Consider the following 26470-nt stretch of genomic DNA (forward strand, 5'->3'; position numbering starts at 1 on the left):
GCATTAAACTACTTTCAGTTTCAATGGGTAGAGGAGGAAGTTTCACAGTGTGAAATATGATGACATTTAACAAATAGGAAACACTAAACAAAACTTTGTCTCTCTCCTGTCATCAGGGAGAAAGGTTTTCTACCTTAAACCCCTTTTCTCTTGCTAGTACAGACAAAGCCCACTTTGTTGTCCAGGAACTCTGGATCCAAAAATATACAGGTTACAGTTTTGTGCATCGAATACTTCCCAGCCAACAGAACAAACCTAGACCCTGGTTTTATTCGTAATTCTGCAGAAGGAGCATTGGAATTGCAGGTTCCCCAAGATTGCCATTGACCACCCAACACTGGCTGCTAGTCCCCCCATGCTTCCATATGCGAGAAGAGAAAGGAGCTAGATGATCATCAAATAGATGAGAAATGCACTTTTACAGAGACTGGCGACCCGCTAGCCAAACACTGTTGATGTTGTGCAAATGAGAGCAAAAAAGATGTGCCATCTTACAAGCTAACGCTTGCCAGTTTCAATAAATAGCCCTGAAACATTCTAAAATGTTCAGTTCTGTCAAAGGCAATGACAGAACTGAACACTCAGCTTAAGCTAAGTGCAGCTCAGGGATCTAGGATTCCCTAAACACATCTTTTCCTGCTCACACTGATGCTGATTAAAAAAGGTATCACCAAAACATAATCCACAACCAGGAGGTGAAAAATACTTTTAGAAATGGGTGGACAAATGTATTTGTGCACAGGCACTTAAATTGACAGCAAAATGATTGTCAAATCAAATGTATTTTTTCCCTGAATTCAACAACTAAATTGTACATCTATATTTAGAAAAATAAAACTGAAATTAATTTGTAATTTTTCTGGCCATTTCATCATAGCTTTCATCTGTCTTTACTGAGACAAAGTTGTGCCATCAGCAGCAGGTTGTGTGTGAGCGCTTCCCAGCGCACCTCCCAGCAAATGCTTCACGCTGGCACGTGTCTGTACGTGTTAATCACAGATGTCTATTTCTACCCCACTCTGGCCTCCTCCAGACCTCCTATGGCTCTCCCCCAGTCTTCCTGCCCCGAGCAACTGCAGCACAGGTGACACGAGGCGGCATGAGTGGTGCACCACACATCCATCAGATGGCAAAAAGCAGCAGGAGAGAGCAAACTGAGCTAAATTTGGGGGTTATTATTCCGTAGAAGCAGACTGCTACAAGTTATGCAAGAATTTCTTATATATTTCCTAGAAATTAGTTGGTTATTTTCTTCATGCTTATGTTTATGAGATGTCTGGTATAAGTTTCAAGTGTCATCCACATTGCCATTATTTGAAAAGTTAAAATGACTGCTTTTGACTTGTCCGTTTTCATTTTATCTGTATGTTAATTCCGGATACCAAGAAATGTAATGGCCTATCTTGCTCAAGTGGGAGTAATGTGGAGGGTAATATCTTCTTTTTGACTTATGCCCTCTGTATTTCTGTGCTCATCTTTTCCCTGCTGCAAGCCCTGTAGCTCTGTCTGATATCCGCTCACGCAAACACTACGACTCTCCATGCACACAAGAGAGCTCACTTGCATACATGTATGCACACATAGACTTGCTGCAATTAGAGTCATATGGTGTGAGCTTACTGCTTCCCACGGCTTCACCCGGTAAGGTCATTTTGTTAGATGAAGACAGCAAATACATCCAATACTGTGAGTTACATATTATGAATTTATTTTGCAGGCACGTCTTTTCCTCTCACCAAGCTGTGAATTCATTCTGTTTCATACTATTGCATTCACAGCATCTCTTCTTTTTCCTTCTGTGAAACTGTTATTTTTCACTGTCTGCGTTTTATTTCCCAATTGTACAACAAATAAAATATGAAGGGCATTAATGCAAACAGCTGCAGATGATGAAATGGGACAACGGCATTGTGAAAATTGCCAAACAGAAATGAATGTGGCACTCTGAGATACGTGTTAAAGAACACCATTATTCTTTCACACAATTGGCCTCTGTTTGCCTGCTAATATGTCTGTTAGTCGTGTCTGTATAACTGAATACCAATAATGTACCAAGTGCTGCCTCATAGCAAAAAAAATGGTTTGATCCTTGTTTAAAGTGTGTCAGCTTTTTAACCCTATTAGTAGTTGATTTCTCTTTGGGATGTGTGTGAAGCACTAGGGAGGCTGCACTTTAAAAGGTCACTAATGCACTCAACTTGCTGAAGGGGATAAAAGGAATGCTGGATGTTTGTTTTTGCTTTTTTTTCTTTTCTGTCTTTACAGCCAGTTACCTGGAGATTCAGACCATAACATTTGAAGATAGCTTGGTACTTTGACTATGAGGTAAGTGGAAATGGAGAAAGTGTGAAATATTAACAGCATCTGCATCCTGTCTCTGTCTACTTACAGAATAGTCATGCTCTGACCAGGAGTCTATGAATACTTGTATAACACACTAGCAGATGTTGTCCTTCTAAACCAGCAAAAGAACAATCTGAAGTTCCAGGCGGTATACTTTGCTGCAGTTTCACACAAGCGGTGGGCCAGTGGAGCAGGCAGTTGTGGTCACTCTGTAACACTGACTCGGTGTGGGCCTGCAGATAAGAGTCTGGCCAGCTCAGCTCAGCCAACATCCCCAGCTCAGCGAGTGACTGCAGAGTACACCTGGGCTGGCAGCTTCCGACCATCCAGGGACAACTGGTAAAGGCTTCTTCCTCAGCTGCAGCCCAAACTGACAAAGAGAATCATGTGCAGTGGTAGGAGCAAACAGAGCAAGAGTGGCAGTGTTTAATGTGTGACTATATTATACAGAGGCTTGTGTGTGTGCACGCCATGCATGTAGGGGTGTGCATGTGTTAGGGACTCTAGATCCAGAGGAGTCTAGTCTACTAAAAGTTGCCCACCGTCCTAACCTTTATATCTGTCATACAAAGTTAAAGGTAGTGCACAATAAGAGAAATATGTTTTTAAAAGGTCAGCTTATAAAAAATAGTGGTAAATGTGCACAGATCACAATTCTAGGATGTTTACGTAAGGAACAAAGAAAGCTGCAAAAACAAAGAACAAAGCAGATATAAAAATGCATAGTCAGCGTTAGACACACATTGAAACATTAGCATTCTTTGCACTTTGTACCTTGTATTAAAATATCAAATTATAGTTTTATGTTTGAATACTTTGCAAAAACTACCGAAAGGACAAGCTGAAAGTATTTCACATGGTAAACATTTAAAATCACATCTCCTTATGTTATGAAAATACAGTGAAAGCTATCTCTATCAGAGTACATTTAGAACTGTGACTTATGCTGTTGTGAAAGTAACACATCACATGATCTTAGCCAATCAGAATGCTCGTCTTCAGCTGTTAAACTCATCTCCTCAATTAACATCGGTCGGGTGTATACTCAAAAGGCTGAATAAAGCTGTGAAAATATTTCTAAGATGGTTCAGAAGCTGTAGTGTTATCTACTGCAAATAAATCGAGGACTGATTTAGAAACAGCAGAAAAGAGAAACAAGTGAATCATCTCTGAGACAATTGTGTACCTGATTATGTGCCTGGAATTTTGTTAAATTATGTTTTCAGATTGTTGCAAATCCCAAATTTCTTTGGTTAAACTGTGCAAATCTGATTTCCAGTGCCAAACAAGCAATATCAGAGCATGCAGTTTTCAGTTAGTACAGTACCTGGACATCATTAATTACAAAAAATAAAAAAAATAAATAAAATAAGAAAACCAAAGAAATATTTATGACATTTCTGGTGATCTAATAGCTTTCCAGAAACCAAATCACTAATAAATACACAACACATGATCACTAAATTTAAGCTGATTTTATTCCATTATGAAGTTTGTATTTTATAATGCAATGACAAAAAGTATTTATTTTAAATCCAGAAATATTCTTAAGATCCTGTAATTGGTGTTTGGTAAGAACTGAAAGCATACTTTACCGATGTTGACAAAAGAATTACTTTGACGCACAGATACAAATGTACAGTGTATCTGTAAGGTATTCACAACTCTTCACTTCCCTAATAAATTTACACTCATTCTAACTTAAAGGCAAAGTGGAAAAAGGTTGTTTTAAAATATAAAATATTGTTTAAAAATACAAATAAAAATGAAAAACAGGGCAAAAGATATAAATGTTTATGTTTTTTTAATAAATTTGTAATTTTTCTCACGGTCATTTTTGGGTATTGCGTAGGAAAAATAAAGTTATGTATGTGGAAGAAGTGTTGTGAAGGTGTAAAACAAATTGTCTTTAATTTCGTGAAACATACTATTTCAGGACAACAATGAATGCATTCTCCTCTGAGAAGGAGTAAAATGAAAATATTCACATGGTGCATTGAACTTTTCAGATATGTTAACATGCTTCCTTCTGGGTGATAATAGTTTAGCAAAATGTCTCAAAAATGAATCAATAGATGAATGAATAAATGGAAACCTTCAGAAAATAGATTTTTGATATTTCTACAAAGCTGGTAGTTACCAATTACACTGTGAAAGTACATACAGTTAATTCTCATTACTGTTTAAGTGATGAACTTGTTGAATGATCCTCTAAGGATCAAGGTAGGGCAAGCAGTGTCACATCCCATTCCTGGCAGGTCTGAGGAATGTCCAGTCCTTGACACTTGTCCAATCTAAAGCTATCGTAACCTCTCCCCTCCAGCTTCACACTCACTAATCTCTCCTGACACCTTACAAAGTCCCGATAGGGAATCAGTCTACCCTGAAAACAATCCGGCACTCCTCCCTCGTCACCCCAAATCGGCACCAGCATGCCTCGCTGTCTGTCTGTCTTCCTTAGATTTCACTTTGCCCTCCTCCTCCACCATCCCCATTACCTCCCTCTATAGCCCACTCTTTCTCTCACATTTCCATCTGTCTTTGTCAAACTATATTCTGCTCCTCGCCAATCTTTCCTCCCTCCGTATATTCTCCTCCATCCTCACTTTCTCACTGGGTATATCTTGCCTCTGTCGGTGGGAATCTGTTAAAAGACACTGTGATTGCCAACTGAGGAATAGCCTGCTTTCACTTAGGGACTCATTTCCATTCAAAAACGGAGGATTTTTTGTTGTTGTTTTTTTTTTTAACTCCACCACTTGCTGTTGCTATAGTTGGAAGGTCATTATCTCCAAGTGCACCTTTATTTCCACAAGCAGGAAAGCTCCAGGAATAATTTTGGGTTGGATAAACAGAAACATCTCTCCCCTGATGCCCCTCACCCTAAATATACTTCCCTCCTTTGAGGCAAGAGATAGACGAGGGATCTGGAGATAGGATCTTTTTTTATTATTATTGTTTGCTCTGTGAGTCCGTTATTAAGATGCTGTGCTTTCACAGAACAAGAAAACACAATTTTCCAGTCATAATATTTGATTTAGCTAGTTAGTCTCGCAGAGTGAATGAGATCCTTTGAAAATCATTTTCCCTAATTAGTGTATTTGGGATTCAAGAACTCTCTTGAGACGAGTCACTCAAAAAAAATCCCATTTATTATTTAAATGTATTCAACAGTTCCAAAAGATAAGATAAACAAGTCATAGATTTCAATTACAAGCTGTTTGTTCTTGTCTCCGCATCTATAGAGGCTCCACCCTACAGAGCACAATCTCATTGGCTGCTGAGTTAAATATCTGCCATTGGTTGTTGCACAGAATACTGCAACTCTGGAAAAGAAAAATGAAGTAGTTGTGGCGCAGCACATGCTAAAAGGCAAACACGCACTGATATGCACATGTACTCCCTTCATACACACACATGAACACCCCGTCAGGCGTGCAGTCATGAGAGGCAAATTCACCCATCCAATCAGTTTCATTCTCACGCAAGCTGTCAGGCCACTATGTTGAACAGATCTTACCATAATGCTTTTATGTCAGTGTATATGCTGCAAATGAATGGATGACATCCAGCGAAAAACACTGAAACAGAAAAATTACGCACTCACTGTTACACTGCTCCAGCGCCTTCTTTACCACCCCATCTGGTGGACTCTTCCTTCTGCCCTCTGCATCAAAAGCCATTTATTTTTTCTTCTTTCTTTCTTTTTTTTTTTTTTTGCTGCCTAAGAAAGCTTAGAGATCAGCATGGCACAGAAGAGGAAGGGATCAGTGCTATGCGACCCCTGAATCTTAAGATTTAACTTCTTCACATGGCTTGTTGTGCCAATTGGAGCATCAACACGAAGCCAGAACAATGAAAGGATTATTTAAAGTCTGCTTTAATCCAAAGAGAAGCAGGACATTGTGTGACAGTGCAAGAAACAGTGTGAGGGGGCATTATCTATACGAGATGTTACCTTTTCCATATATATTGGAAGTGCAGAATGTATAATTATTCTCCACATGAATAAAATATACAGTAGATACCTTGTAATACCCAATGATGAAGGAAAAACACCCACTGCAATAAAATACTTAAAGTCTTCATTTAAATATTTCTTTTTCCAGCTGTTAGATCTCTTATATGCATCACAAATAACATCTCTCATTCAAACATGATATCTTCACAAGGGACAAATATATTCCTTTTTTTTTTTTTCTAAATCTCTTTTGTGCAGAATAGTATGCATATCAACAAAATAAAAACACAATCTAGGTTAATTTGCACGGAACAACACTACAAGTTCCAGTCAGTCCAGTCCTCTGAAGGGACAGCTGACTGCTGCCGCTGTGGAGTAAAGAGGTGAAATCATCCACTTTTGCAGGGTTGTCGTTTCTGTTGATATCTCTGTGCAATGGAGCAGGGCTAAAGAGGAGAGACACTGTAAGTGAGGAGCTTCTGACACATCGGTAATGTGGCAAGGGGTGCGGAAAACCAGCCCATCTAACATCCCACTCCTCCCACGCCACCTGCTAGCTGGTCTCAGTGTGTCCTCGGGGAGCTTTCCATCCCGATTTGGCCGCGGGAGCCTGGATGTCTTGGCTGATGGATATGAAGCAGAGGTGACTGCGATGATGGAGAGAATTAGGAAAACTAGAAAGCATTCTGGCTTTTTTTAACACACACAAAGCCTCCCCCCTTTTACCCCCGTTTTGTCATGAAACTCTCTGAGTATCTTCCGTTTTGACAGTCTCTGTGTCTGTTTGTTCTCAGTCTGCATAGAGGATGAAGCCAGAGAAGGTGCTGTACTTATTGTTGTTGCCGCCGTGGGCTTTGCCTCCGTCTAGTTTGATGTACACCTCATCGCCAGCGTCCAGATGGAGGATGACACTGTTTGAGGCATAGTCATAGTTCTGGTCAGCGTCTTGGGCAATGGCACTGGCACGAACCTGCAGGAATGGGGGGGAATATGAAGAGAAATGGATAGTCTTGTTAGTTACACCATATGTACATATATAGTTCATTTCACACAGCATATGCTCGGAATCAGTTGTCAGTCTATCTTCCTTTTCAGACAGCTAGATACTAAATTTGGAGTTAATCTCAATTTTAAAACTGAACCACAACACCTGGCTTAGACAGGACATTCGTGTGAAAGATAGAGGGATATATAGATGGATGGAAAGATTTAAACTTTTATATCCATATAATTTTTGCCCTCTTGTTTATTGAAAAATGCGAAAATATGTAATTAGAGTAGAGCCACGGTGATACATCCAAATTAGAGGCTAGTGCAAATACACACACAGTTAAATTAAGTGGACATGGAGGATTGGAGGATCATGTATAATTGTTACGTTGAGGGTGCCAGAATGATATAAACGTGTAACAACATTCTGCAGTTTGAATGAAAAAAGATGACCAAATAATATTTTACAACAAAAGCCTGTTGTTTTCTGCAGTTTAATTATCCTGAGTTTGATATACTAAAAACAGAAGAGGCTTTAGGGAAATATCAAAGTTAACATGCTTCCCTAAAATAAATTCAAAGTTCTACGCTCAAGAAAATGAGCATTGGTTTAATACAAATAATGTCATATCTTATTTAGAATTTGTATATTGTAGCTAAATTAACTTGCAAAATACTTTGCATAAAAATTCACCCCCTATTCTTACACATTTTATCACATTACACCAATACACCATAAACTTTAGTGTATTGTATCAGGATTTGTTGTAATAAGCTAAGGCAAAGAAGACTGTGAAATTTAAGAAGGATGCATATTTTTAAAAATATTTTCACAAATGAAAATGTAAAAAACATGTTGTAAAACAACCTTTTTTTTGTAATTGCAGCTCCAAATCTTTTGTTGTATTGACTGATTTCATTTAGGATGGGGTGTGTGTAAATCAAAATGCACACCACACTTTTCAGATATATATTTGTTAAATTTGAAAATAAGTGCTGATTTTTCTGCCATTTAACAATTATGCACGACTTTGTTTTGTTCCACGACATGAAGCATCAATAAAATACCTGCATTTTTTTTCTCATTGATTAAATGTAAAATAGTTCCTTTGGTGTGAATAATTTTGCAAGGCATAACCACTTAAAAGCAGGAACTCTTTAAATGGGATAAATGAATAATGAATATTTTGTTTTATTTTGTCCTTACTTTCTAAAATTTAAATCACAAGTTTTACTGGCATGGTTAGATACCTGTTGCACCTTTAAAAACATTCTGTATATTAGCCACAAATTTTAACTTGCACCACGTGGTAAACATAAATAAAATTTTGAACATTCAAATTCATATTTTACAAGAAAACAAAGTTGGGAAAATTTAAAATTTAGGTATTAGACTTGTTTTCCTGTTGGTGCTTTATTTGGACATTTGTTGTGGATTTGCAGTTTTTCAATAAAATAAAGTGTAAATTGAATTAGAAGCTTAGAAAAATAAATACATTAATAATAGCTTTAAAGTTTTCTCATTTGCTGTACATGAATGTAATTTCAGAAACAATGTTTAAACAAGTTTTATGCATGATCATTTACAAATTAAAGGAAACCAGTTTATATCAGACAGAGACCACATACAACAATATTTTGGTGACTGTTAAAATAAACCTAGAAGACGGTAAATATTCAGTTTCTTATGGTACAAAATAAATGTATTATTCTTTCAGCTAATTACAAAAGTAATCAAATAACTGGGCCTAAAAGTGTGACAAAAATAAGTAAAGCTCTATATTTGGTGCCTCTTGAAAAGTTTTAAAGTGTGAAGTTAAAAGAATTACTGGACAGAGCTGACATTTAACCCACAGGACCTACAAGAGGGACAGTCAAACCTCAGGCCTTTCTGTCAAGCAGATTTATGGTTTCAATTGAGCCAGTGGTCTTTCATAAAGAAAAGAAAAAAACGAGGAGAGAAAAAATACTAAGGTTTCACCTTGGAACAAAAGGTCCATAGAACAAAAAGTCTCAGAAGCTCCACAGCACGGCACACTCACAAGGTTTTACGATAGAAATCACTCAAAAGTACAAAAAAAAGGCAAACTATCAATAACAGGAGATCTCTTTTAAGATGAGTAGGAGTGTTTGGTAACAACTGACAAGACCCATGGGACTGATCTGCCTAATAAATAAGTAAAAGAGAAGTATTTTTCCATCTGTGTTTGCTCACAGAGTGTATTTCTGTGACAATGAATATGTGAGTCTGACTTCAGGGCATTCGCTGCAGCTTCCCAGTATCCTGTCCTGGGTAATTAAGAGCTCAACTACAAACACTCAGTGTCTCTCTTGAGAGGAAGTTTCAGTGCCACGCAAGTTCGAAAACATCAGCTTATTTTTCACACATGTTCGTGTGTATAAGTGATACAAATGAAAACTACTGGTAGATTTTAGAAATGACAGCTGCTGCATGAGGATTTTATATTAGGCTGGAGTGTCAGAGGTAGCATACAGCATTATTCTCTATCTTAGAACTGCTATAGGACAGAAAACACAGGTTAGAATGCAGTTCTGTTACCGCCTTCTTTTTAAAATTATAGAACTTAAAATCTGCTTTAGCTCATATACAAGTGCTTTTGAACAAAGCGTTTGTAATCTTGCAAATAAACTTTAAATTGAGTTGAACTTAAACCAAAAAGATCGTCACAGAATTCAAATTTTCTGTAGTTGTTTGTGCCTATTAGAGGAAAACACATTCTGTGCCTTACTTTATTCCTCTTGGACAATGGAGATGTTTGCTAAAGGACAGATATAGATAATCAATTACATTCTGCAGTGCAACAGTGCCACTTGATCTCAGTCCAGCTTAATATCAATATATAATGAAAACCAGACTGAAGGCAATAAACTTCTGGAACAAGTAAGATGTGGATGTGCTTACAGTGCAGACCTGGCAGAGTTAATGCCTGTGCTTCACGAACTATCAAAATAAAGACGTTTAGAGCTTTATTAAACTGTATTTCACACTGAAAGTGATTTTTGTCACTTTGGCTGTTTTTGATGACGGTAGAAGAGAGAGATACTGTACATCTGCTTGTTTCTGTGTTGCTCTATATTAATTTACCTATAACTAATTGTGCAGTACAGCAGAGACCACCCTTGAACTAGAGATTCTGTATGCTATCTTTGTTTATGTCTTTATTTTATTGTGTCTGTGGTCATTACACTTCTGCTCCAAAAGAACTTTCCTCAGAGGACTATAAAGTATATCTTATCTTGTTTTCAAGATTTCAGGTAATGACAGCTCACATTTAGCAAGAGCTTGTTCAATTCAGTTCAAATAATTTAACTAATTGAGTTCATGTTAAAATTAAAGCAAAATTAATTTATGTCCATACATTATCACCTACACCTTTAAAACTTTTATGTGTTAAGTAACTATTGCTCATTCATAAATTTTTTAAAGCAAAGTCCGTAATAATTTTCAAATTATGACCTTAGTATTTTGATTACATCATTGTCTATTCACAAGCTGCTCTTGTCAGAAAATTTGCATCCTTTCAATTTTCTGCGGTTTTCTTTGCATAAATGATATTACAGTGAGGCCAAACTCATGTAAATGCTGGTCTCCCTGATATATTTTTGTGTTTTAGTTACATAAAGTAGAAGATTAAATATTATGTGATGCTGATCATGGATCTGTCAGGTTGCTGCAAAAAAAATAATAATTTCTTGTTCCAGTTTATCTACTGTTTTTATGTTCTGACCTCTCATGATCAAGCACCATTTGATTTAGTTTAATTCAAGTCAGTTTATTACAAAACACAACAAATGCCATCTCTGAGGACTTTTCAAGAAAGCCAGACTCAATTCATATTCAGTAATACAACTATAAAAATAATTCTGTACAGGATGAGCAATGAACATTAAAAAGATGAAAAAAGAATTAAAGTCCGCTGAAAAGAACTACACTTTAAAAGACTGTATGAAAGTCTGGACCCTGATAGATAGATAGATAGATAGATAGATAGATAGATAGATAGGTAGATAGATAGATAGATAGATAGATAGATAGATAGATAGATAGATAGATAGATAGATAGATAGATAGATAGATTTTTTAGCTAATTTATCTTGTAGTCTATTTGCTCTTTATTTTATTATTAAAAGTTTTAAAGTTAACCAGAGGGCTGCATGGTCGTGCATTTGGACAAATGTACCTTGCATCAAGAAGGTCTTAGGTTCAATTCTTAGCCAATGGTCTTTTCACAATAAGTTTAATAACATTCTCCCAGGCATGTGTGGGTTCTCTCCTCCCACAGTCACAAAAAAAAAGGAAAAACAAAATTAACTATTTGGTTAAATCTGTTAGGTTACTCTAAGTTTCCCTTAGGTATATACAGTATGTGGGGCGTGGGTGTGTGTGTGTGTTTGCATGCCTTGTGTTTGCCTTGTGTGATTCTGTGTTCCCCTGAGATGAACTGGCAACTTGTCCAGTGATCTCCTCTCTACCTCCTCTCTCTCCCAATGACCAGTGGAGATACGCCGTGTAAGGATAAGCTGGTATAGAAGATGGACGGACACGCTAACAGAAGACATTGTTCCTGTTTCCATAAAAACACAAAAATGTTTCAGATCCTTTTGTTGAGGATGAAAGAGAAAAGCCTCAATGGAGGAAACGGCTTAGCTCCACTGTTACACCAGAGCAGGAGGGAACTTCTTTTATTTCAGAAGTCCCTGCTGCACTTCTGTAACTTAGAAAAAACTTTCTAAAAACCACATGACTGGTAAGCTAAGACACTGTAAGATTAAAAGCCAGCCCCCTCACTATGTGTGCAAGATACCGGGCACCATGTCCATTGTGTCTTTACTTTTTCCTTCAAATTATTTCTTTTAAAAGCTAATGTTGAATGCCTACATCTAATAACTCGATAGTCAAATTAAAAGTTGAGGAGAAGCATACATTAAACCAACAAATGTGTTCACCCAAAGCTCTCAACTTTAGATATTTTCTGTAAAAATAAAAAAAAGTTAATGTTTGTCAAAAATATTTCGAGCTTAGCTCAATCCCAAATAGAGCTCTGTTTAGAGTTGTCAGTCTAAGCTAATCATATAGAAATTTGCATCAACGTTCTCCAAAGGCCTTAGCTCTACTCATGAACCCGTTCATGCACAACACTGATTTTCACAATCTCCACTTCCTGCCAGCGTTACATCTCAGGGTTGTTATACAGCTACTAACTAAGAGAGCTGCAACATTTGCTACTAAATGGAGTAGAATTGAATAAAAAGATCATTATTTTCTCCAGAGAGGAAAAAAAAAGTAAAGCATTGTGCATCATTCGATGTAGTCAGTGGGTAAACAAGCCTATTAGTCATGTTGTCCAGTAAGGCAAAGTTGAGATCAATAGTTTCCATGCATCTGAAATTTTGGTTTTTTTGAAGCTCATTATTGGGAATTCTGGTGTCCAATTTGGCTTTTCTGGGGTGGGATTGCAAAGTTCCTCAAATGGGTTGGTCAAAAGCAACTGGACCAGCTGAGGTCATGGAGGATTCCTAATAATGAGTTGGCCTGCTTAAGAAGTTAAAATAGCAATTGAATTGACAAATAAAAGTGATTTGTGTTAAATGAATAAATCCACAGTAGGTTCATCTTAAAGTAAGAAAATCAACCTGAAATCAATCCCATCTTGTTCCCTTTTTAATTGTATTTTTGCTCAAATCTGTTTCTTTTCTACATATCCCTTCAGAAAGGTTTATCTAGGATACTAACATATTTCACTTTTGACCTTTCTTTGTCGATGCAAAGAGCTTTAAGCTAATCTTCTCCAGTTTTTTTTTACTGCAGCTAGAACATTAATATGTGCAGAGGATGTGCAGAGGCGTCAAAATACTTATTAAAATAGCAAACACAAAGATTTGCTTGCATGAACTCAACAGCCACTGGTTTGTTTAGTTGTCAAATAAGAACACACAGTTACTGCAGCCTTTTAAATTGGCACCAGCGTTAAAACAGTTGCCTTTAAAGAGGAAAAACCATGAGGGAGTCTGTTAACGCTCTTTTTCCTAAGGAACACAATGCAAAACTCACAGAGGCGGCTGCCGCAGGTCACAAATTCAAACTGTACTTGAACCATTACTTAAAAGAAAAAAGTTTCAAGGAGTGATACCACGTGTATCTAGCTCTGAATTTTTATCCTGGACAAATTAGGTCACAACCAAAAGTGTTTTGATAACACTTTATCTTCATCATCATATGAAACACTTAAATTGAATACACTGCGATCGCAGCCTAAGAGCTACCTCCACCATGAGACAAGGTGTTACAGGTAGGATTTTCAAACAAAACACAGTAGTTTCAAATGTACCACTTGCAGCTGTGCTTTTACACCTCTCTGCGTCTTGTGTTATCATCTTAGTTGCTCTTGATAATATTCCTTCTCCTAGGTTTCCGACAAAAGCCTCTGACAAGTTATCTGACTCTTATTTCTCTGTGAGATTCAGAAAGTCTCAGCTGGTCTTTGCTTTACTTTCTGCTCACTGAGTTGAAGATGCGTCATCGCAGAGCGCGGCTGACACCTTTTCTGCATTTTAAACAGTTTCTCAACGAAGACAAACGCACATGAACAGAACAGCGGCCACATAAAGCCATGAGATCACTTTAGAGTTGGTAAGCCTTGGCCTCATCCAGAGTGCCCTCCCACACACTTTCAAGCTTGAATAGCCTTTTTTCTTTTTCTTGCTCATAAAGGTTCCTAACTGTGTAAAAAGATCCAGAAGGACTTCAAGTATCACCTTGATAAGAGCCAGTCAAATTTTCTAAATGTTAGGATAAGGGATGGATTTTATAAGCTTTTTGAATATAAACCATTTTAGGCCCTCTTTATAAAAAGAAATTAAAAAAAGGATCTTTTGTTACTCTTTGAAAGGAGAAACGACATTTGCCCTTTTTTAAAATCAAATATTTAATGACATTTAAAGGAATGTTTGACATCTGCTCATTTTGGGTCTTTGTTGAGCAAGTTATGGAAATTGCAGGGACAATTCTTTTCCTGACCTTCCTCTTAATAAACTCTGCAAAGTTCACATTTACAAGAAAGCCTTCAGGCTTAGTTGTATATTGAACCTTAACAGTCGCGACAAAACTGTGTTGGAGACACTGCAGGGTTCTCAGACTCCTCCAGAACAGGTTCTGGACAGCAAGCGGAGGCGTCACTTTAAAAACCCGAACTGTGCGAGTCTTGGAAAAGGTTGTGAGATGCCGGAGTCATATATAGAAAATAGTCATTTTATTTTATTGTTTATCCACATGATTAAATCTAGCACAGTTCATATCGATGTGCAAACAACGCCTCGCACTGTGACTCTCAGACGCAGGCGTCCGGTGCATATTAATATGATACGGCATGCCACAAGCGTGCAAAGTCAACACCATCTTATTAGAAGGTTAGTGCTGTGGGAGAGGCAGCTGATGATGGCTCTGGAGGATTTGTCAGCTGGGATTTTTAATGAAATTTTTTCAAAATATTTGCTTTGCAGGTAGGCGCACAGGAGCCGGCTACCTCTGGCAATGTCACAGCTGTGTCACATATCTGAGAAATTCTCTTCATTAGGGTTTTAAAGGGATACATTTGGGGGCGGGGGTTGTTTGTTTTTTTAGGGATTATTTATTTTTGTTGTGTGTGGAAAAGAATAATTCAGAACAAGCAAAAAAAGTAAAACCTCAGTAAACGTGAAATCAAATAAAATCCAAGCTCTTCCACGACAGTATTTCTGTTTTATTTTGGTTGTTTTGCTCTAATGGTTTTCACGCCCATCTGAGGCTAACTGCTGCAGCCCCCTCCCTCCTTTTGCTTTTAGTGACACACATGCATGAATAAAGACTCTATTTTTGAAATAATGATGAAGAGAGCCTCTTCTCAGAGCTTTTATTTTCTTTGTGTGTTTTTGTTTTTCTCCACGCCGTGCAGAGAACTTGTTAGGGATACGAGCGCTGGGTTCATATGCAGGCAGCGTGGCCGATATGTAGCCTGTGATGAGCAGGACAAACAGCCGACTGGCACTGCATGACCTTGACACAGAATATGTAGAGGAACTTTGACAGGACAAACAAAGCGTGAGGCCGCAAGCGCCTGCCTCAGCGATGGCAAATGAGGTGTCAGCGATGTTGTCTTCCTTGTGGCTGCTCGTGCGTGTTTGCATCCGTCACATCGTCAGCCTGATGGCTTTGATTGAATAATATTCCGTCTGTGGACCGCAAATTCAAGGCTGTGCTTTGGATTATCAGTTAATGCACGCCTGTAGCGGGAAACTGCGGATTCGCTAAACTTCCTCTAACTTGTGCAATCTAAATGTGAACGTGGCAGTTGCGAAAATTAAGGCACTCATGCGAGCAATATGTGCCACGCAAGAATTCATGTCACTCAGCCTCAGTCTTAAAAGACTCTGCGCTCAGTAAGTGTAGCATTTCACAAAGCATTAATTCTATATCTGCTCATGAAAATCATCATAATTTAATGTTTGATTTGTTGTTTGAGAAGTCTAAAACGTCTCAACGGGGCAGTTATCTTACAAAAAGGCTTTGTCTCAGTGACAAGGACGTGTCTTGTGGCTTTCCTGATGGGGGATTTGTTGACTTGGTGTTGAGCCTCCATTTTGGATCAACGAGTCTATTGGTCCTTCTTAAATCAAAGTGTGCTGCCGTCTAATTGTGTTTGAACATTCCAGCCGTGAACCGCATGCCTAATAGCAGCTTAGATGGCTTTGCCTTTGCTTCTGAGCCCCGATCCAACATTTCCCAGCCTCAGACGTAAAAAACGTGCATAGTAACAAGGATAAAACCCGGAGACAGGCTACACATTCATCAGCATTTTTCCCTCTTCCTTTTCTTGTTTTACACAAATACACCAGGGGTGCAATTTCGCTAAAATAATGAGACCGGGTAGCTATGATGATGTGCAAGAGAATGGTCGTTTCACAAAGCACCATGTGTTACAGGTTCATTTGCTGGAGGATACCTAAGTGAAAACATGATAAGAAAAATGAAATGGTAACAGGAGATTTGCCATCTGTCAGAAGGGAGTATAAAAAAAAAATCTCCTGAATTAATTCCACCAGCTGTTCGCCTCGTACCTGCATATGCAGCCTACTTTAAAACAAATCAGCATTGCTGCGCAAATCTCTCTCCCTCCTGATAAACTTGCTTAAAGTGATTCTAATACTACGCCTGGTGCAATATTTCATCAGTTTATTGCATACATCGTGAACTCTTGCACCTAGGTTCCGACAAACAGACAGAATATGAGCATCACAAGGCAGTAATGGGAACAGACAGCTCTGCTGAGAGAAAACAGGGCTGGATAAAAGGGCATCAACTCTGACCTACAATCCAGCCCCTCTTTTCTTTCCCGTGCCTGACTCATCCCACTCAGTTAATTACTAAGGCTTTCTGCCACCAACACCAAAACCTTGATCACTCCTCACTGAACTGTCTGAGCTGACTCCTCAACCCAAGGCCCATTTTTACAGTTTAGTTCCTTGAAAGCTTCGAGGCACACCGATCATAAAAATAGGACTATTTGAGAATGAGGGTTTCTGTATTGGATTGAAGGGGGATCCTGCCAGGTTGCTTATGATGTATGTTTTTCATATAGCGGCCAATACTCTCTGGGCAGTTTCAGCTCTTTTAAATTTGAGGAGGGCAATAGGTGTTAAGCACTTTGAGTTATGCTGCAGACAGCAAAGCCATTTTAGGTCATTGACTTGCAGCCTTCCCGTTAAGAGGGAGAGGATAATTGCGGGTATCAGTGAAGCCTGAATTCAGGGGACATCTAAATGTCATGGGCGTGGGGAGAAACAGAGAGCGATATGTTTGCATAAGAGGTTCAGGGGCACTTGTCGATCTCCCATATGGCCCTCATTATAATGAAGAAGCTTTGTGAGTCAACATCACTGCATCCTTGAGTCAGCCAGTCACAGGAGACGAGCCTATTTTGGTTTGTATGTTTTGGCTCGCTCTGTACACGAGACAATACACATTAGCATTATATCACGAGCTTCCTATTCACATAAACGATTGCATGGGGAGTCTGTTTGCTGTCAAGGTGTGAAGACTCTTAATTTAAAAGATGTACAGGTGCGTCTTTTTACAATAGAGCACCTCTGAAAAATTCAAATTCATAAAGTGAACCTGAGGTATTACAGATTGTAGACAGTTTTGCTATTTTTTTCTTTCCTGATCTTATTTAAAGCTAAATAAATTATATTGTATAAGATGAAATAAAAAGGAAGACTGTCAGAACAAAAATATGTTATGTAAAATATGTTTTATAGACTGCAATGGTGCAGCCTATAAACAAGCAGGTTGTCAATAGAGTGAGGTGTATTGCTCAAAAGTTGAGTGGAAGGACAAAGTGTGCTAAAAATGGTTCTGAAATAACAGTGAAATCCATAGCTTTGTTGTGAAACAAATACCAGTCTAAGGTCTGGGAGAGAGTCACAAGTTGTAGGAGGCAGATGGAGACGGTTTTCAAGAGCCACAACACAGACGTATCCAGGACAGGGGCTTTCAGACAGTGTGTGAAGTCATCTTACAAATGAAAAAGAACACAGTCTACTTAAAGTAAATTCAAGCTCACAGATTTTGGAGGGAGACTGGATAAGCGCAGAATCCAAACCGCTTGAGAACCATTGTGAAGTTTCCACAAGTGGTGGGGATTTGGGAATCCGTTTCATCTGCTGGTGTTGGTCCAGTGGGTTTTATCAGACAGTTCAGCTTTCTACCAGGAAATTACAGAATATTTCATACTTCTTTCTGCTACCGAGCTTTATGGAGATACTGATTTCATTTTCGAGCCCCTGCACATGCTGCCAAAGGTATCATTAATGACCATAATATTATGGTGCTTGATTGGCCTTCAACCTGTCCTGACATTAACTCCAGAAAGAATATATGGAATAGTTTCTTGGGTAAGATGAGACACACCAGACCCAACAATGCAGATGAGCTGAAGGCCACTATTATAACAACTTGGACTTTGTTAAGAACCAACCAGAGCCATAGATCAATTATTCATATGCCACACTGTATTGATGGTGTAATTTGTGCAAAATAAGCTCCAACCTAGTGAATTTATTGAGACGCAACTTTGCAGTATGTGAATATTTTAAGAAGAAATTGAAATATAACAGAAAAAATCTTGGGCAGTTCTGAAACATTAAATCTTCTCCAAGAATGATAGATTTTCTTCAGCATGCTTCCAGATGACAGCTCGATGTCATCTTGACATTTCCAATCTGTGTGGTATTTTCTAACAACGTTGGCCAATCTTCATTTAATAGCTCTCGCACCTAATTAGGCCAGCTCTAATGTTCCACTCGGCAGAGTGTCAAATCCAATGTCCAATTACACAGAAGATCAAGGCCAAAGGTCCGCCTCCGCTACGTCTCAAGCTGATTATAGAAGAAGTGCCATGATATACACACATCGTGGAAAGAAGCAGGTCTCTCAGAGGAAGGAAAGAAAAGTATGTACTCTCACACATACACTTGCACATAAGGGGATCAATACCACAAGCAAAAAGGCTGAGGGACTAAGGGCGGCTTTCTCAAACCCCGCTTGTCTCTTTCAGACAGAGTGCCTCTGTTACACCAAGCAAACACACAAAGGCTCCTCAGTGCACAACGAAGAATCGCAGGTCCAAACATTACCAGAATGCTAAAATCAATCAAGCCAAATCAAGTGTTGCTGTAGTGCGGATACTTTGAGTTTGAAATGTAAAGACAAACTGTCTTTTGTCATGTTAATAGGTTTACTGACATCTCTTTTTATTATTAACATCCTTCTGACACTCAACACAGCAGACCCAATTCAGATGGCTCAGCTCCCGTGTTTAATGTTGGAATTGTGACCAGATGCTAAACACTGTGCGTGGGTTTCACCTGGATATGCAGCAACAGGATAAACAATCTGTGTTCATGTGTATCAGAGCTGAAGACCTCCCGGAGGCGCCTTTACGAGTGGAGATGGTCTGCGACGAATGATTTGACAAGGAAATGACATGTGACTGTACTAAAAGCCAAGCAATGCTTAATGGTTAAAAGGGGAAGAAGAAAGTTTTTCTTAAAAGCAAAGTTTGAGGGAAGACAGCATACTTTAACTGATTCTGCTACACAGCAATGCATCACTTGAGAACAATGAACAATACAAAAGGCGCTGCGTTTTTAGTAAATCGATTTTGAGGTGTCACAATCCACTCTCCCTGGCACCCATTTTTGGAGCAAAACTTTTTTCTTTTTTTCTTTTTTTTTTAAGATAAAAACTTCTAAAGAGGAGTGAGCATCTGTGGACCATAGAGGAGAGTTGGAGGGCACTACACCACTGGGGTGGGTCGAGGCAATGGGCTAGAAGGGGGCGGCAAAGCATGAGGGTGTGTGTTGGAGTTTGTGTGTAGGTATAAGGAGGAGACTGCAGTGGTAATTGCAAGGGAAGAGGCATGTGCACGAAGGACGTTGAAGCTTATTAAAGGAGGAGACAGAGTGATTATTCACTATGGTTCTCTTGAGAGACTGACGCTGAAGTCATTGCTTTTAATTAACTTTGAAACGGTTTTGCGGATTAATAACAATATTAAGAAGGGAACTGAGAGGAGAGGCGCAAACACATCCTGGATCTGGTTCAAGCTTTTTAATTACAATTAAATCGACACGATGGCACAATAGCACAATAACCGTGTCTTTTCTGCCCTCTTTTCTTATCCACTCCTCTTAAAATGTGTCTTCATTGTTACTGCCAAATCCCAGAGAATGTGGCCAAGACGCGCTACAGCAATGCATTGATTCATTAAGGCGAGCTTTAAATTCTAGGCTTAGTCCAGAAGTACAAGCATTGAAGACAACAACAACAACAACAAAGTGAATGAAGTGGGGTGAACTGCCATATTCAAGTTTGGCCCCAAAATTGCAAAAGTTCTGGGGAAATTGCTTGAATTGTTCTGTTGCACTGTACCAAGAGAACAGAGGCACAAGTAGAAGCTGTGAAGAAAGAAGGCGACCTATAAAAGTGGAAGAAGTACATGCTAAGGTGAAAACATCACTGCACAGGCCCTAAAACTTCCAACACTTGGCTGAATCCAAAAGATGATAAAATACTGGTATTGTTTGCAATTCCCCAGACTCCTTCGTCCCCCCACTCACAGAACAGCTTTTTGCAGCTTTAATGAGCTGAGTAAAGCACAGAGCTTGTGCTCGACTTTCAGCACTTCATCAGTGATGAAGCATAAGTTGGACAAATATTTATAACCATTCACAGTCATTTACACAGAGTAATACTCAGTAGGCTCTTCCATTAAACCAGGCTCACCACTTAATAAAAAAGTGAGAGGACTGCTCACTAATGCATTAGCTGTGCATGCATGGGACAGAGGAGGACAGAGTCAGAGCAGCAGTTGCCACTTTGAAAACGTTACCCAGGTCTCAGGAGATGAACACTGTGCTGCTAACTTAAGTACCTCCACACTTTCCTCTTGAGAGTAGAATGAGGCAGGAACAGAAGGCGTTTTTATGGCCACATATGTTCTTTACCCCCTTCTATATATCAATGCTTTTACACTCACCCATAAACATTACTGTTGAGTAAGGCATTATACATAGAAGGTGATTGTTGTAACTCCAGTTTTATTTCTAACTGAGCATATAGTTGAGGGTAAAGGAATTAACCTCTGGCTCCTTTGGTGAAACTGAAGGTTCACGCTGATTTTAGCTCCACATGTCATGGTCTTGGCTTGTGCAGAGTAAAACCACTGTAGGTTTATGTGTCAAATCTGTGTGTGTAATCCTTTGGAGCATCTTCCAAAAAGCATAAGCCCTTAAAAGGTTTTGTTTCAAAACCTGCTGTCTGGATCTGTTTTGTTTGTAACACGACTTATCTCAATTCTTTTTTTGACACTTTGTTTTTTTCTCAGACAACAGATAACAGACATCTAAAATGATTAAGTAATTTGTTTTATTTATCAATTTATTAAATAATTCATGTGTCGCAAAAGATTGAATGCTGTGTCTCGTCACATCAGTACATTTCCGTGTGCATAATTCACTGTGATTCTATGTGACAAGAAACTAAGTGCATCTGAGCTTGTTAAGCATCAATTTGTATATTAAAAATGCATTTTGGGAAGGGCAATACAGTAAGACATCTTAATTTGTCATTTCTAATAACTTCATATCATGCTGCCCAAAAACTGTTAGAACTAAGCACTTATCTCCTTTAATATGTCTTTAATGAGGTTCATATGATTACATGGCTGCAACAAATTACTGGTTGTCTTTATGTCCGTGATCTTCTATGGTTTCTAGTACTAATATAGAAATAGACTGATATGCGTTATGCGTGCTTTAAATATACTTTCTCAATAGAAAAGTTAAAACAGCATGCATGCTTCTGTCGAAAACGTGTGCTGGCGCCACTTTGAAGAGAAAAGATCTGACGGATAGCTGGAAGTTGTGAAGTGTACTGACAGGCGCGTTTGGAGAGGACCCTTCAGGGCGCACAATAATATTAGAAAACCAAGCATCAAAGAGGACAAGAATAAATCACATAAACGCATTTAACACGACTTTGGAAGTGGATGCGTGCAGGAGCCGTAACGCAGCGCATTCCGCTAAGCTTTCACACTGGATGTGGCGCATTATCTCCCCTTTCTGCTGCAGCGTTTACAAAAGTTCATTTGTCATAGGATTAACTGTGACTCCGCAACCTAATAATGGTAATAAAATAATAATAATAATAATATTTATTATTATTATTATTATTATTATGGCTGATTAATGTATCAAATAAAATAAAAGTAAATACAAGACGAGAGAAAATTATGTTTTGCGTTTGAAAGCTTAAAAATTGTCTCCATTCATTTCATTTCCATCCCCGCTCTGAAGCGATACAAATGGCAACTTGCCATAACTCCCGTTCAATTACACTAATTTTAGAAAAACGGACTGTGAAGAGAGAGAGAGGAACAACGCGGATGTCCAAAAGGTTTTCCGAGTAAAAGCATCAAGGGTTCACTTGCTCTGCGCGTTCAGCCGGTACCATCTTCTGGATCTGGACGCGCGTATATCTCGGGACGCATCACTTCAGGAAAAGACGCTTTGGAACCAGCCGTCACTTTTTTTCATCTCCCGGTGTGGATGTGCGCTACGGCTGTGCGCTTTTAACCGGACTACAGATGCCCCGTTTGTTTTCACAATGCTTCCCTTTTATTTGGGGGGTTTCTGATATCTTCTGGCAAAACATGGATCTTTAAGCAGGCGCGCTGCAGAGGGAGCGCCAAAGGAAAAGTCAAAAAGTCTTTTAAAAGTACTCACCTGACCGTTCTTGCAGAGGTCTGCCCACATGCTTGTGCCATCCCCTCCTCTCATCAGCACATGGTAGATGAAGAAGTATGTACCCGGTATGCTGCAGATGAACTTGCCCGAAATGCCATCGTAGTTGTTGCCAAGGTTGGTGACCACGTCGTCAAACTTTAGGATCTCATAACCTTCATGGGGGTTTTTAAGCCCGGCATAGAAGGCCACCCGGGGCACTGTGCTGTAGGTGGCTGTGCTGATAGCTCCATTACCCCCCAGACCCAAAATCCCAGTCCTTCCATGATCCCCTCTGTCACCTGGGGGCCCAGCTGGTCCTGGTGGCCCAGGTTCACCAGGCGGTCCGGGCGGTCCAGGTGGTCCAGGCGGTCCGGGCTTTCCTGGCCTGCCAGGCTTTCCCTGTGGGCCCTGCTGCAGGGTGGACGGTGGAAGAACATTGCTGTGGTCAGTCAGTGCCTCTGCCTCACCCTGCAGACCAGTGGAGCTGGTGCTGCTGGCCGGAGTGCCCTTGTTTAAGTAAGGGTCGCACACCATACGACAGGTGCCCAGCATCTCGTAGTGGCTGGCATCTGTACTCACGGAGCTGACAAGCACAGGGATGAGTACCACCAGCACCAAGACCAGCATAACCCCCACAGCAGCCGCCACCAGGGTCTTCCTCCCGATGCTGAGTCGGGGAAGGGGCTGCGCAGCCAGCGTGGGTCTCCCGGGGGCGGAAATGGTGACTGTTTAGTGTGGGGAGCCTGCCACCGAGGAAAGGGATCCGGAGATCCCAAGAAGAGTTGCAAGAGGAGCGGCGAGTGTGTGAGGGTGAGACAGAGACCCACATACACTTAATACAGCTCACTGCTCCACTCAGTCACACTCAAGTAGGCAAGCAGTCACTCAAACATAGAAAAAGACTTAAGGAAACCCAAGCATACACAGGGAGACATTCAGCGCGTACTTACAAACACAATGTGACTTGTGAGAAGAAGCAAGAAGTATGCAGAGCCCAGAGGAATGGAATGAGAGACAGAGGGAGCGAGACAGAGGGAGGGAGAGGGAGAGAATAATGAGAGTGGGTGAGCATGAGAGATACAGAGCAGCCACTGTGAGTGTGTGTGTGTATGTGTGTGTGGTGAGTTTGTGGTGCCGTGTTCTCAGGCTTGGCTTTTTATACGGAAGCAGCACCAGAGACCCCACACCCACCCTCTTGCTCCCCCATCGAGTGAAAGGTTGGTGCGGTTACGTCCCCTTTTTCTCTCCTGCTCTCTCGGACGAAGGACTCTCCAACACGCAGCCTCCTGAAGCACAGAGGAACCAACACAACGCCCCGGCCACCTTGCTGTCCCTCTTCACTTTTCTTTCTCCCTCCTTCCCCCACTTGTGATGTTATTTCTCACCCTCTTGCGTTGTCTTCTCTCTCTCATCAACATCCAGCCTCTAAAAATAAAGATGGAGCTGTGGAAAGACAATCCTTTCTCTCTCTTTTTTTTTTCTTTTACTGGAGGTGGGCTCTAAAGATTTATGCATATATGTGCGGAGACACAACACTTAAATGTACTGTGCCAGAAAACGCTAGCAGCTTCTCAGTGGAATAATAGTGCTAATTGCAGAGCTAAATGCCAAGAACAAACTTATAACCCAGCAAACTCTTTGGTTAGACTGATAAATCTTGAATCACATTAAAAAGCATAAAAAAAAAAATCCTGTGCACTGCAATGAGAAGTGCCGCTCCTGATTTTTTTTCTCTCTGTCGATAAACATGTTTCTCCAACTGAATCTACCAAAATGATTTCTTATTGGTGTCTTTTTTGGAGCATTGATTTCATGTTTTTTTATCAAATCAAGGGCCCTGTTTTGAAGGGGGGTGAAATCGATACAGAGCAATAATGTAATTTGTTTGACATTTTCATCCTTTGGTGTGATGAATGGTAAAGTAAGAAAGCAAATGACAAAGTGTGTAGATGGCAAACATTCATTATGAAGGGTTTGTTAAGTTTACAAGGGCTTAGGTGTTCTCTGGTTGTGGTCTAATACATTTGGAGAAGCAATATGGATGAACATAAGATGGATGGACGTAATATGTTATATGTATTGATGGTTGGGGGAAAAAATGATCACGATTGGAATGTGAAGCAATTTCATACAGTATGCATTCAAAAGTTTGTTTTTATACAGTAGTATGTAACAGCAGCCTGATTCCCCCTAACAGAGTTTGTCTTTGTTTGCTTTATTTGTACTTACATAATTCAGATTATCAAATACAATTTCATATCAGGAAAAGATAAAGTAGAAAATGTAGTTTTCATAATATGCAATCTAATCATGGCCCTGTTGGAAAATGTAAACACAGCGCATGTTAAGGCATGAATTAGCTGAGATTAACTACATTCTACAGTGAGAGCCATTATTTGAGACTTATCCATGACGTCACAAAAGAAACCAAAAACAACCTCTCTCTCTCTCTCTATATATATATATATATATATATATATATATATATAAACTTCCACTAATTCACAAAAACTTTCCTTACTTGTGAAGTCAGCTTGCACGGTCATTGGTCTGTGAAAATCTGCCAGCTCTTGGTTTTCTCAGATAGTTGCCTATTTCTGGCTTGGGACAGTTTGTCCCTGAGCTGGACGGAGATCTTGTGATGGATTGAGATGGATCAATGAGCAGGATGGCAGATTTTTTTTTTTATTATTATTATTTTTGTCACCACTACACATGACATATTGCCAGTTATTTTGCAGCATTTGCGAATCTTCATCATCATTAAACTTCAGCTGCACATTCAAAGAATCATCGGGTGGCTGTCTAATTTATCATCTTGCAGAGTTTGATTCTCAAATAACTGGCACACAGGTGTGACTGGGATGCATATTTTCCTGATTTGTTTTTACTCCTCATAACAGTCATCGAGTTTGTCTATATGAGGAAGCACACAGACCTAAATTGGTTTCGGGGGTTTGTTTAAGGGGGGTTTTATTTGTTCTTCACACCTGCCAGCAGTAACTGCTGGTCATATCGCCGAGATCCAAATATCTATGAACCACAGAGATCAAAGCACGTTGGAGAGGACAAACAGCGAGTGATTGTGATGAAACTGACATGAGGAATGGATATGAAAGCAATTGGTAAAAAGAGAAAATTGTACAAATGCGACTTTAAATGTTGCAACAGCTGATCTTTAGATCAGATAATGTGGTTTGTTTTGCATGAGAACATAAGTAGAGAAAAAGAGATTGTGAAAATCTAAGAAAGACATCTGCAATATCTGACATTTTCTTGCTGTGGTATTCAGATCCAGAAGTTACACTTGGATTATGTATATTCAGTAAATACGTTTAGGTTTTGACTGCAAACAGGTCCGTTGAGACCAAACAGGACAGCGCATTCATAGTATTTACAAAATGTTTGTTTTGACTTTTGTTCTTGAGTCTGTTGATCATTTGTCAAAAAATATGAATATTGTGAACTAGTTCAATATGTTTTTTCACTCATATCAAAAAGTGAAACTTGTATATCATATTATGTATTTATGGTGTGGAAAAAAGTGTAGTGTTTTTTTTTCTGTAATTTCAATAATCATGGCTTAGAGGTAATAAAACTCAGTATTCAATATTCAGTGAATATTACATAGCAGCAATTTAAAAAAAACTTTTTGATGTATAAATGTTAAGTTATAGCCATATCAGACCTGCATAATCAGAGGGAAGACTGTAGGCAGATGTCTGGAAAACAGTCACTGACACACTCCACAAAAGGTTCATTACTGAATAAGCTGATTGTTCAGACTGCTGTATGCAGGCAGAAAGTTTAATGGAAGGAAAAAGTGTGGTTCAA

At 39.3% G+C, this 26470-nt stretch overlaps 1 protein-coding gene across 1 annotated transcript; it reads right to left on the reverse strand.

The window, feature by feature from the left end:
* Positions 1 to 5473: 5473 nt before the first annotated feature.
* Positions 5474 to 24088, reverse strand: LOC116735890 (C1q-related factor-like). Its single transcript, XM_032588050.1, has 2 exons — positions 22637 to 24088; positions 5474 to 7274 (listed from the first exon to the last, which is right to left on the reverse strand). Exons 1-2 carry the CDS (start codon positions 23261 to 23263, stop codon positions 7095 to 7097), a joined length of 807 nt encoding a protein of 268 aa, XP_032443941.1. The 5' UTR covers positions 23264 to 24088; the 3' UTR covers positions 5474 to 7094.
* Between the last annotated feature and the right edge of the window lie 2382 nt (positions 24089 to 26470).

The sequence above is a fragment of the Xiphophorus hellerii genome, chromosome 16 (genome assembly GCF_003331165.1).
Source record: "Xiphophorus hellerii strain 12219 chromosome 16, Xiphophorus_hellerii-4.1, whole genome shotgun sequence".
Classification (NCBI taxonomy): domain Eukaryota; kingdom Metazoa; phylum Chordata; class Actinopteri; order Cyprinodontiformes; family Poeciliidae; genus Xiphophorus; species Xiphophorus hellerii.